At 32.6% G+C, this 11,750-nt stretch overlaps 2 protein-coding genes across 3 annotated transcripts; both read left to right on the top strand.

The window, feature by feature from the left end:
• Positions 1–4,847: 4,847 nt before the first annotated feature.
• LOC126685792 (uncharacterized) lies at positions 4,848–6,413 on the top strand. The gene is made up of 2 exons (XM_050379750.1): positions 4,848–5,224; positions 5,794–6,413. Exons 1-2 carry the CDS (start codon positions 4,876–4,878, stop codon positions 6,207–6,209), a joined length of 765 nt encoding a protein of 254 aa, XP_050235707.1. The 5' UTR covers positions 4,848–4,875; the 3' UTR covers positions 6,210–6,413.
• Positions 6,414–7,209: 796 nt separating this feature from the next.
• Positions 7,210–11,552, top strand: LOC126686943 (proteinaceous RNase P 1, chloroplastic/mitochondrial). Of its 2 annotated transcripts, none has more exons than XM_050381249.2 (7): positions 7,210–7,372; positions 7,595–8,863; positions 9,517–9,606; positions 9,719–9,900; positions 10,598–10,718; positions 11,063–11,131; positions 11,278–11,552. In XM_050381249.2, the coding sequence occupies exons 2-7, from the start codon at positions 7,661–7,663 to the stop codon at positions 11,386–11,388; spliced, it is 1,776 nt and encodes a 591-aa protein (XP_050237206.1). In that variant the 5' UTR covers positions 7,210–7,372; positions 7,595–7,660; the 3' UTR covers positions 11,389–11,552. The 2 variants fall into 2 exon arrangements, with proteins under 2 accessions (XP_050237206.1, XP_050237204.1); XM_050381247.2 differs by having other exon boundaries at positions 7,583–8,863.
• The last annotated feature ends 198 nt before the right edge of the window (positions 11,553–11,750 follow it).

Genomic DNA, 11,750 nt, shown 5'->3' with positions numbered 1-11,750 from the left:
ATAATTCGGTGTAATAAACACACAATAAGAAACATATACTTTAGAGATAAAATAGGAATAATAAATATAAAAAGGTAGGCATGAAAAGAATGTTTTAAAATTGAGGGATTTTTGCAAGAAAAAAAAAGATGGGTCACTAACATAAACTTTTGAAATTTTGAGGGATATGGTGTAATTTTCTCACTTATTTTTTTGTTTTCATCTGGCTTAACGCATACTTGGGTATTTGCACAATCACATTTTAACAATTGATTTTATGTTTCAGAAAATGTCTATATTGAATCTCCATACTATCAATTTCATCCAAATTAAATTTTTCAGCCTAAACATATTGAGTTCACCTCTAATAAAAACGGATGAAAGAACTCGGTGTATTTACAATTTATAGTGTAGGGATAGAATGTGAATATTTTTTAGTGATATGAACTCATTTGTTAAAAACGTAATAATGAATTGTATTTTTATTTTGAAATGTGGATGAAGTTTGTAAATTTGTTTTTGACATATATATAAATTAAAAATTATATTTTTATAAGACTCGGTATCTTTAATAAATTCAATTAAATTTATTTTATTATTTTTCTACATTTAGTTAATTTAATTTCAATTTTATATTTTTCTTATTTTTTAGGGGTACTCTATTTATTTTTTAAAACTAAAAATTAAAATGTTACTATATATTGAACAAAAAATTATCAAATTTTTATAATAGTATAATAACACAATTTTTATTTATATATATTAAAAATATAAGTTTAAGATTAAATTTTAATTTTTTTAAATTAATTTTTTTACTTGGTTGATTAACATCAAAACTGAATAGAAAATTTAAAATATTAATAGAAATAAAAACAAAAAACCGTCTGATTTTAAAATAAAAATATAATTTATAGCATATACAAGAGATCGAAATTTTTTTGCTTGATTTGCTATTATAATAATGTGGTATGTATATATATAATATAATCCTCAGAGACCAATCTATTAAAAAGTTAGATTATTAAAAAGAGTCTAAATGACTTATAGATATTCCACTCTTTTTGTTATTTTTTTTGTTTATGGTCTCACTTTTTAGAATCTACAATTTCAGTCAATTTTTTAATTTTCACTTTCAATTATAGCCATTTGTATAAATTGAAGTGAAAAAGGTCTAAATACATCCTCATATTGCTTCATTTATAAAATTAATTATAATAAAAATACATATTGAAGTAATAAGAAACAATACGAAATAATATAAATAATTTGTGAATTTTTTTTTAATTTGGACAAGTGGCTATAATTGAAAGTAAAAATTATTTCATAAAAGAAAAAGTAAAAATTAAAAAATAAATTAAAATTGTAAATTTTGGAAATGTGAAGTCGTAAATAAACAAAGTCAAAAAAAAGTGTGCTATTTTTAAGTGATTAAATACTTTTAAAAAAATATTTTAAATAATAAGAAGCAATGCCACCGCTCTATTTTTAAGTGATTAAACACTGTTCTTCGCCAATGTGGGCCTACCTTGAATGGCTAAATCACCTCTAAGTGCATTAAGAAAGAGAAAATGTCACCATATACCTCAAAATCTGAAAAGTTTATGTTAGTGACCCAACATAATTTTTTTAGCAAAAATCCCTCTTTTTTAATTTTTCATTTTCAGCTCTACCCCTTTCATTCACAAATTACTAAATTATCTTTGTCTTATACTTACCACTGTGTACTTTATGCACCTGATTCCCTCCCCCTCACTTTCCCTTCTCTTATACGTTACAGTGATAGAATTTAAAGGTTATAGATGGGTTTTGGGTGGCCGGAGGTGCTGGTTTTACATGTGATGGTTGTTGCTTCGACTATAGTGATTTCTGGTCTGCACGAAGTGAGCGGCAGTGGTTGGTCGGCAAAATCAAGTCGAGGAATCAATCAATTCCATCAGTAGAGAAATCCAACTAATATGATTCATCGCAGGCAAATAAACGTGAACAGGACACCATCGGTCGAAAAAATCAAGTCAATGAATAGCTTCACGAAATCAATCAATTTCATCACTACCAATTGATATGATCCATGGCCGGAAAAATAAAACATGAACGAGACGCCGGCAATGTAATCCTTAATAAGACCGTTCATCGATTTCAAAAATTTGCCCAGAACGTTGAATTTCTGTGACATTTGTGGTGGATGTTGTTTATATTTTTGTTGACAACAATGATTATGTTGATGATGAAGAAGATACAGAAGTCAAAATTGAAAAAAATGAAGGAGTGGGTGGGGAAGGAAGAGGAGATTGATTTTCCAGATGAGTGGAGAATTACCAAGGAAGATAATGAGAAAATGGTAAAATTATAGCAAATTTATTTACAAGGAATAAACTTGCAGATGTGTGTTATTGAAGAGACTGAAACCTATAATAAAAAGAGGCCGGTATGGAATATACAGGGATCGATGAAAACTGCACAAAATTGTCTATATTGGAGCAATTTGTCACTTGTCAGCACATGGAATAGATAATGATCACCAACTTTTAATTAAAAGTTATGAAAAATTAAAAATGATGAAGGTAATAAGAGATTGATGATTTCATTTTTATCTGATGAAATGCATCTGGTTACTCATGTATATGTTGGTCTTCTGTTTTTAGTTTTAGTACTGGTGCTTATAGTTCAGATTTGTGAAAAATGTTGGTCGTCGGTGAATAGTCTATAAAATCAAAAATTGACCTAATATTAACCTGATGTGGACCTATATTAACTAAACTATTTTAATTCATTTTTTTTATAAAATTTGTCTTACTACTCTTTACAATCGTAACTGACATTTTATATAGATAAAATTTTGAAATTTAGTGTAATATACAAATTAAATATCTCTTTTAAGTAAAAAAAGTATTTGATTGTCTATAACCAAAAATCAACTTCATATGAACCTCATATGAACCTATATCAACTGAACCATCTTAATTCATTTTTTTATAAAATTTATTTTACTACTCTTTACGATCTTATTTGATATATTATATAGAGAGATCTTGAGATATAGTCTATTATAAAAAATTGAATAACTATTTTTAAGTGAAATGTAATTAACATTCTATAAAACTGAAAATCAATCCGATGTGAACTTATGTCAACTAATTAGTTTAATTCAATTTTTGATAAAATTTGTCTACTTTTCTTTACAATTTTAAATGACATTATATATAAAGAAAATTTAAAGTTTAGTGTAATATACAAATTAAATATCTCTTTTAAGTGTATTGTATTTGATAGTCTATAAAACCGAAAATCAACCTGAGGTGAACCTGATATGAACCTATATCAACTAAATTATCTTAATTCATTTTTTTTATAAAATTTATTTTAGTGCTCTTTACAATCTTAACTGACATTTTATATAGATAAAATTTTAAAATTTAATGTAATATACAAATTATATATCTCTTTAAGTAAAATGTATTTGATAGTTTATAAAACCAAAAATCAACCTTATGTGAACCTGATATGAACCTATATCAACTGAACTATTTTAATTCATTTTTTTATTAAATTTGTTTTACTGCTCTTTACAATCTTATCTGATATTTTATATAAAGAGAATTTTGAGATATATTCTATTATAAAAATTGAACATATGTTTTTAAGTGAAATGTAATTGTTAGTCTATAAAACTGAAAAGCAACCTGATGTGAACTGTATGTGAACCTGAAATAATACCACATATTGAATTTTTTGGTACAGTTCTTATGAACATATTTAGTTTGATTCTGACTTCTGATTTCATAATTTGCCTTTGGAAGAGTTTTTCCACATTTCAAATCTACATACATCTACGTAACAAAGAGCAAAAATGAATTGGTAGTGACGTGAAATGTAAATGAAATTAATCTGACCTAATGAAATGTATGAGTAGAGATATAACAAGTGAGTTCATGCAAATGTAGCCATTACTACAAGACCAATAATGGAAACTATATAAACCAGCAACACAAATAAGCAAATACGCAGAAGCATTTTGGTCATCATTCTATTGCATAACAATAATCAATTGATTGAATGAATAATGTGATTTGTTTGCATATAATTGGATCAATAATTAATTTAATAGAGCTTCAAATGGGATATATGTACCAGAAAACTCTTTACAGACACAAACTTCAAAAAATTGCAAACCTGAGATTGAATTTTGTATGTTTTAACACTTTTTCATTCAGGACTTTTATCAAACATATAATGAGCATAAATAAAAACACAAAATATAAAACAATTTGAAAGACTTAAGAACATATCAATTAAAACAAAAACAATTAAAATAGAACAATATTCATTCTCTGAAAAACTGAACTCGCCGTCAACATAGGCGGTGTAGCAGCTGCAGCCATTTCTATAGAATATAATACTGAAAAATATGGGCAAATTTCTTTGAAAGAGATCTCGATGTTAAACTCTCTTCTTACGCTAAACTCGGCGCGACCGCTGTCAGACCTCCGCCAAATTTCTTCTCCGCCGAACCGCTGCTAGACCTCCGCCAAACTTCTTCTCCGCCGGACCGCTGCCGATCTGCTTTTCCGTCGGACCGCTGTCAAACTACTTCTCCGTTGATCTGCTTCTCCGTCCGACCGTTGTCAGACTGCTTCTCCGCAAACGGCTGCCAAATTGCTTCGTCTATGTTACTTTAAGCATAAGGGGCATAAATGTCCAGTTTCATATTAAAATCAGTTTATGGGAGATTTGTGAAAAGAAATTTTTTATTTTGGGAGATTGTTGCACATTAAATTTTTTATTATGGATTCGAATCACGTTTCCGTAGCTAACAAACTAATAATTGAGACTCGAAAGAGTCGACTCCCATCTTTAATAAAAAAAAACACTGTTCTTCACTTGCTTTACTTTCCGAAAATGGGGATCACAGATTACATTTTTTCAACAACAAACGCACTCAATCAAAATGCAATTAAACCACTCTACTCTCTATGCTGCTTCTCTTTTTCTTCCGGTTGTACCGCCGCTACCGTGATCGGCGCCGCCTCATACTCCGCAGCTGCCGTGATCGGCTCCACCACTTACTCGTACGGCTCTGCTGCTGCTGCCAAGATCAGCAACTCAATCAAAGGTGACCATGCAGTTCAAAAGCTAACCCAGCAATTGCATGACCAGGATTCTCGGTCCAAGATGACCCAGTTTGCTACCAGCTGTGCCAAAAACGCTGCCGTTTTTACCTGCCGCGAGGGTCTTAAAACTGTCCCTCGTACTCTTTGCTATACATGCAGTTAGTTAGTTATAATCTACAAGTCCAATTTCTTTTGTTTTTTGACATATTTTTTTTTTTAAATATGAAATTAAGTAATCCCATACAATTATTGTTTCACATTGAAATCAAATATACTTAGATGTTAATGTGGGGTGGATTCACACTGGTGCAAGCTGAGGCGGCCGCTCCGGTTAATCCCGGAATCGGAATGCCTTAGGAGACCGGATGTTTTCACCATAGGAGTCCCACTTTTTTGTTTACTCTTCGCATTATGGTTCATAAATGATATTGGTGTGATATAATTACTATATAGAGCAAATTACGCTGACACCCTTCACATTTGACGGAATTCCTAATTTCGTCTATTTGAAAATCAAACGATAAGGTCATCCGCTTTCATTTCCGGTAGCATTTTAGTTTTTCTTTTTATTTTTTGTTGTTGATCAACTAAGTAATAGGGCTTAATTTAAAAATTTAATATATGTTAATCTTTAATTTCCGATAACATTTAATTTGCATAGACCAAATGAAATGGATGGCTGTTCCATCTCTTGGATCTTTGTCAGGCGGAGGGCCGATTGTTGAGATTGTGTCGCGGTCCCTGCCTGGTAGCAAGAAATCGGAGAATCATAAAACAGAAGAAGTGAATGCCTTAAGATCTGAAATAAGGGAATTGCAAGCTGTGGTACACAAAATGGGGAAAGAACAGAGCAATGCCAAAGAAGAGCTTAATCAAGCCGAGGCTCATGAGCTGCATACATATGCGGAACTCGAATTTAATAAACATGAAGCGTATAGAAACCAAGCAGCAGCAATCCGATTTCTCATGGTGAAGAATCTGCAGAAAAAGGAAAATAAACAACCGGCGGAATATCTACAAGAAATGTTGATGAGAGGGTTCGTCGGTACTCATGTCATTAACGATCTTAACGAGATAAAGGAATGCCCCCGAACCAAACCGAGCCGCATGACAGAAGACTGAGATGAGGACTAATTTGTTGAGATTGAAGAGATGATTGTAGTTGGTTTAGGCTGTGTTGTTGTCCTTGAAGAAGCTACCTCTATGTTATTAGATTATTAGTTAGTCTGCTAAGTTTGTGTTATTATGTACAAGTATGTGTAATAGCTAATGCCATATGTGGATTGAATCTGTAGTACTTATAATATTATTTAGTTAGTTTGCTAAGTTTTTCTTTTAGCTGCTTTTCAATTATTGATGTGCTATTCATCAAAATAAAATAAAATATTGATGTGCTAAAAAGGAAAGTAATAATATATTAATAAAAAAATGATGATAGTATGTGTATATAATATATTTATTTTTATGGAATTAAAATGATTAATGATAATATTGAATTCAAATTTTATTTTTATTTTTTGTTTTGTTAGCAGTTCACTGATAAAAAATGACTTAAAAAACTCACTTGAATATGTATTACTCCTTTCGTCTCATTTTAAAAGTCTTATTTGATTTTAAACATAGACTAAAAAATATTTATTATCTGTGTTTTTTATGTTTTACTCCTATCTACTAATGATAGCGAAATTTCCGTAGAGTTTTTTTTTTTGAAATGACTAAAAAGAGATAAAAAGAGAAATTCATCAGAAAAATATTTTAAAAATAAAAATAGAACTTCTTAAATGGGACATTTCAAATGGATATGGAACAAAGGAGTATTATTTAAATTAACTTAAAATACTATCAAGTGAATGTATATATAGTTAAAAATGAGCTCTATAATCCACTTTAACATTTAAAATCTACAACAAAGAACAAACATTGAACCTAGTCAAAGATTTGTAAGTTGAGACACTTTATTGAATACAAAATAAGTTCAAACACCAAAAATTGCGCACCTGAAAATTTTGAAGGCTAATAGTGTAATATTTTCCAAGAAATTAATGAAAATAAAATCCAAAAATTGGTTCGGTTCGGTTTAGCCACCTCTCGGTCAAACCGGTTCACCTTTAAAGTTCTGTTATCGACGGTTTTGGGTTTCTTCGTCTAGTAGAATTATCAATTTGTCAGTGTGTCCTCCAAAATTAGGCCAATTAGCTAAGCTTTGGGGTAGAGCAGCGGCGGCCGTGGCGGAGGTGGAAGCGGCGGCCGTGGAGGAGCTCACTCTCGAGTCGGATAGTTCGTAGGTAATGTTGCTTATGTTACCATTTTTTGTATCAATATGAATAGCTATATGCTACTCTGTTTCTTCATTGAAATTCATTAGCTTAGAATTGAATATTTTTCCTTAATAAACTTCATAAATTCAAATTATATAGCTAAATTTAATTGATTGAAGTGATTAAATTTTGTTAATTATGTGTCTGTTAGTGAAATTTTGTTTTTGTTGCTTGCAGTTACAGATGAATTTGCAAAGAGACTGTTCTTCTAGGTTATATATAACACAATTAGGAATGGATTAAGAATATCTGTTAATGATGTTTCGCGGAAGCTCTTTCGCTCCTTCGTTTAGTCGAGCCTCTCCTCTGTTCTCATTCTTTACCAAAATTCCATTACATTTGAAGTTTCAAAATAATCTCCGCAATATTCGTCATTCGTTTATTCACTACGAAAATTGTAACCTGTTTCCAAAATCTGTATGTAATATTCAAGCCTACCGTTTTCCTATGGAGAGAGTATCCCGTTTTTGTAGCATTACTCTCTCTGCAACACCGCTGGATCATCGCTCTTCTGCATTTGTTAGTGATAATAGGATTTCTAATAATGCAAGAAAAAAGGCGCGTCGGGATTCGCCTGAGGGAGTACTCAGGTCGAAGTTAGATATGTGCTCAAAGCATTGTAATGTTGTTGAAGCCCTTCGGTTATATGATGAGGCACGGAGTAAAGGGATAGAGCTCAACCAACATCATTATAATGTATTGCTCTATTTATGTTCCTCTGGTTCTTCTGTTGAATCAAGTGATGATGATGTAAAGGCGTCTAATTTGCAATTGAAAAGGGGTTTTGAGATTTTTCAGCAGATGATTATCAGTAAAGTTTCTCCAAATGAAGCTACTTTTACAAACGTTGCAAGGTTAGCTGTTGCAATGGATGACCCAGAAATGGCTTTTTATTTGGTTAAGCAGATGAAAGATTCTGGTATTCCACCAAGATTACGTTCCTATGGTCCAGCCTTGTTTGGATTCTGTGAGAAGGGGATGGCTGATAGAGCTTATGAAGTTGATGCCGACATGGCTGAAAATGGTGTGATACCTGAAGAGCCTGAGCTTTCTGCTCTTTTAAAACTTAGTGCTGATGTCAAGAGGGAAGATAAGGTGTATGAACTTCTGCATCGGTTGCGAGCTACTGTCAGACAAGTTACAGAATCAACTTTTGAAATTATTGAGGGTTGGTTTAACTCTGAGGATGCTTCTAAAATTGGGGAAGTGAAGTGGGATGTGAGCAAAGTGAAAGAAGGAATTATCAGGGGAGGTGGTGGTTGGCACGGTCAAGGATGGCTGGGGAGCGGGCAGTGGAATGTTGTGAAGACTCAAATTAATGAGAAGGGTGTTTGTAACTCTTGTGGCGAGAAGCTTGTTTGCATTGATATAGATCCAAGTGAAACTGAAAACTTTGCTACCTCATTGACTAACTTGGCTTGCAAAAGAGAGGTTAAATCAGACTTTGTTCGGTTCCAGGTATTACAGCCATTTACCTATCTCTCTTTTATATGCCTTCAATAAAGAGTGATCATGAGTTTTTATTAGTTTACTATTAGACCTTCTTAGCTTCTCTTCTTCTTAAACTGCTATAAATCTGTACGGCATGGTAGAACAGTTTTCCTAAAACTTTTGAACTGTCTAACATTTATCAGTTTTAGTTGCCTTAGATGTATCCTTTTCTCTTCAACCCTGCTGAGTTGTTTTCTTTCCAACCCTGCTGAGTTGAACTTCATGACTTGAAAAATTTGTTGTTTGCAAGTTTAACTGTGTATGGCCACATTACAAGTAATATCTCGAATCTTGTTTATAGATAGATCTTTTACCTGTAGTAATCTAGCGATCTAGCGTACATCTTGTTGGGCATGACCGTATTGTTTGGTTGCGCGTTCCGAGGCCCATATCCATCACTATCAGGCAACAGGACATTCAATATGGATGTAGCCTTCTACATCTACCTATTTGATGTCTGGCCATTCTTCTACCTCTTTAAATTCCTGACCATTCTTTTACCTCTTTGTATGTCTGTCTATTCTAGTGAATTGTCATTGCTACTTCTGCATGCTTCAGATAATTGATGCATAAAATGATTGTCAGTAACATCCTGACTGGCTAAGGAAGTACTCTTTCAGGAGTGGTTGCAGCAACATGGTCCATTTGATGCGGTTATTGATGGAGCCAATATTGGTCTTGTCACTCAAAAGGAGTTCAACTTTTACCAGGTACAAAATTTTTGAAGGTTAATGTTCATCTTTTAGGTACGATATTTCCATATGAATGGAATAGAATTTCCATATGAATGGAATAGAACCTTGACGATTCCTTTAATTGCAGCTGAACACTGTGGTTAGTAAGTTACGTCAACTGAGCCCATCAAAGAGATTGCCGCTTATTATTTTGCACAGAAGTCGTGTAAATGGAGGTCCAGCTCAGAAACCGAATAACAAGAAATTGCTAGAATTTTGGAAAAATTCTGGTGCTCTTTATGCTACCCCCTCTGGTTCAAATGATGATTGGTAAGATTTGCATTCTCCGAGTTCTATTTGTTATAGCAATACATACTTGCTTCTTTGTTTTGACTTCAGTCCTTGTATATCTAGGAAGTATTATGCTAGAGTGAATCCCATATCCTTATAGTTGAGCATAGCCTTAGGAGTTCATTGTTAGAACAACCCTTGTGCTCGAGTTCTTTTCTTACCTCTTGGATGGATGTCAATAAGTAAGAACCTCGAGATTGTTTCTCTTAATGTGTGAACGTTGATGTGAACTTTGCTGTGTAGTTCCCACCCAGGACTTCTACATGTGAAGTTTGGAAGAAAAAAAATCTAATGTCGGATTCAGGCACATTTGGATTCTATTCATCAAAGTGTTGGGACCTGATCTTATGTTATACAGGATCCTTACCTGGGTGAGAAATTGAGCAATGTTTTGGTAGTATTATAAATGAAGTCGTATATGTTTTGATCAGGTTTGCCATTGATGAAGAGTAACTTTTGATTAATAAGAGGAGGTTATTTGGTAATTAAATCAATTCCATGAATTACTGAGAGATACAGACATTGCAGAACATTATGCTTAAAGTTGGCAACCAAATGCTATTCCTGTGATAGAAATTTACATGCTATGGAATTAGATATTCTTAAATTATCTTTGAATTTCTTTTTTTCTTTCTTTTCCTTTAACTTCTGAAATCGTTGCCATGTGTGTCCACAGGTACTGGTTATATGCAGCTGTTAGTTATAACTGTTTATTGGTCACAAATGATGAAATGAGGGACCATCTATTCCAGTTGCTTGGGACTTCCTTTTTTCCAAGATGGAAGGAAAAACATCAGGTGCTTTAAAATTCTTTTAATATTTATTCATGTTTCTATCTGTTGTATTACTGATTCTACAAAACCATTTGCCTTCGGTGAAAAGATGTTGTCTTGATGGCCCCGGAGAGAATCCTCATTTATACTTACACATGAGTATTTCTTAAGCAAGTTATTTTTTAACAACCTGTTTGTGTCGCTAATGTTTCGCGACCAATAGTTCAGAACTTGTATTCTTGCATTTAAATTTGCTTGGGATGCGATTTATAAGAAAAGTTCTTGAGCTGCATCTAATTATATCCCGATTCTGTGAATTAGTGATCCCAGGTGAAAAAGGTTCATTATATTGTTTAAAAACTATGCAGGTTCGACTTTCTGTCTCAAGGAGCGGGATTTCCCTACGCATGCCGCCTCCTTATTCTATTGTCATTCAGGTGAGTGATTTGGTAGACTTGCTATTTTCTGTCTCAAGAAATGCTTTTGTGAGTCCTGAGAAACAGTGGCTTCCACACTATCTTTTCGATTTGTTTACTGAATACAAAATTTATTAGCGACTTTGGTGTATGTCGATGTAATGCAGGAGTCTGAAAATGGCGGTTGGCATGTGCCAACAATCTCAGGGGATGATCTTGAAACGCCGAGGCAATGGCTGTGTGCCACCAGAGCGAGAAACAATCTACATCCACTCTGACTGTAGAATTTGTTGCATCAACCGGCATGTACATGCATTGGTGAGATGAACTTAGAGATTTTTATTATCGAATTATGGCCTTATTTATTTCAATATTATTGCCGTTAAATATAGAATGTATTTTCATCATAAGACTTTATTTTATTTAAGTTAGATTCTAAAAAGCCTAACGGATACAAAGTTGTTAACATCCAAAAAAAAAAAATTCTTTTGCAAGTCTAGTTGAATTTTTTAATTTCAGTAATTTTAGTGCAATTTTAAAGGTTAACCATAACTCGTCCAAAAAAAACTATTAAAATAAAGTGGAACTTCAAAAAGATGCATATGTAAATTTCCTTAATTAATCATTAAAACTATATCAA

The sequence above is a fragment of the Mercurialis annua genome, linkage group LG6 (assembly GCF_937616625.2).
Source record: "Mercurialis annua linkage group LG6, ddMerAnnu1.2, whole genome shotgun sequence".
Lineage (NCBI taxonomy): Eukaryota > Viridiplantae > Streptophyta > Magnoliopsida > Malpighiales > Euphorbiaceae > Mercurialis > Mercurialis annua.
Note: the sequence above shows the minus strand (reverse complement) of the source record. Positions and strands in the feature narration are given on the sequence as shown.

Coding starts and splice junctions, on each gene's coding strand:
- LOC126685792 (XM_050379750.1), top strand. CDS start 4,876: ATGGGGATCACAGATTACATTTTTTCAACAACAAACGCACTCAATCAA. Junction 5,225..5,793: donor GGGTCTTAAAACTGTCCCTC/GTACTCTTTGCT, acceptor GATCTTTGTCAG/GCGGAGGGCCGATTGTTGAG.
- LOC126686943 (XM_050381249.2), top strand. CDS start 7,661: ATGATGTTTCGCGGAAGCTCTTTCGCTCCTTCGTTTAGTCGAGCCTCT. Junction 9,607..9,718: donor AGGAGTTCAACTTTTACCAG/GTACAAAATTTT, acceptor CTTTAATTGCAG/CTGAACACTGTGGTTAGTAA. Junction 9,901..10,597: donor TCTGGTTCAAATGATGATTG/GTAAGATTTGCA, acceptor GTGTGTCCACAG/GTACTGGTTATATGCAGCTG.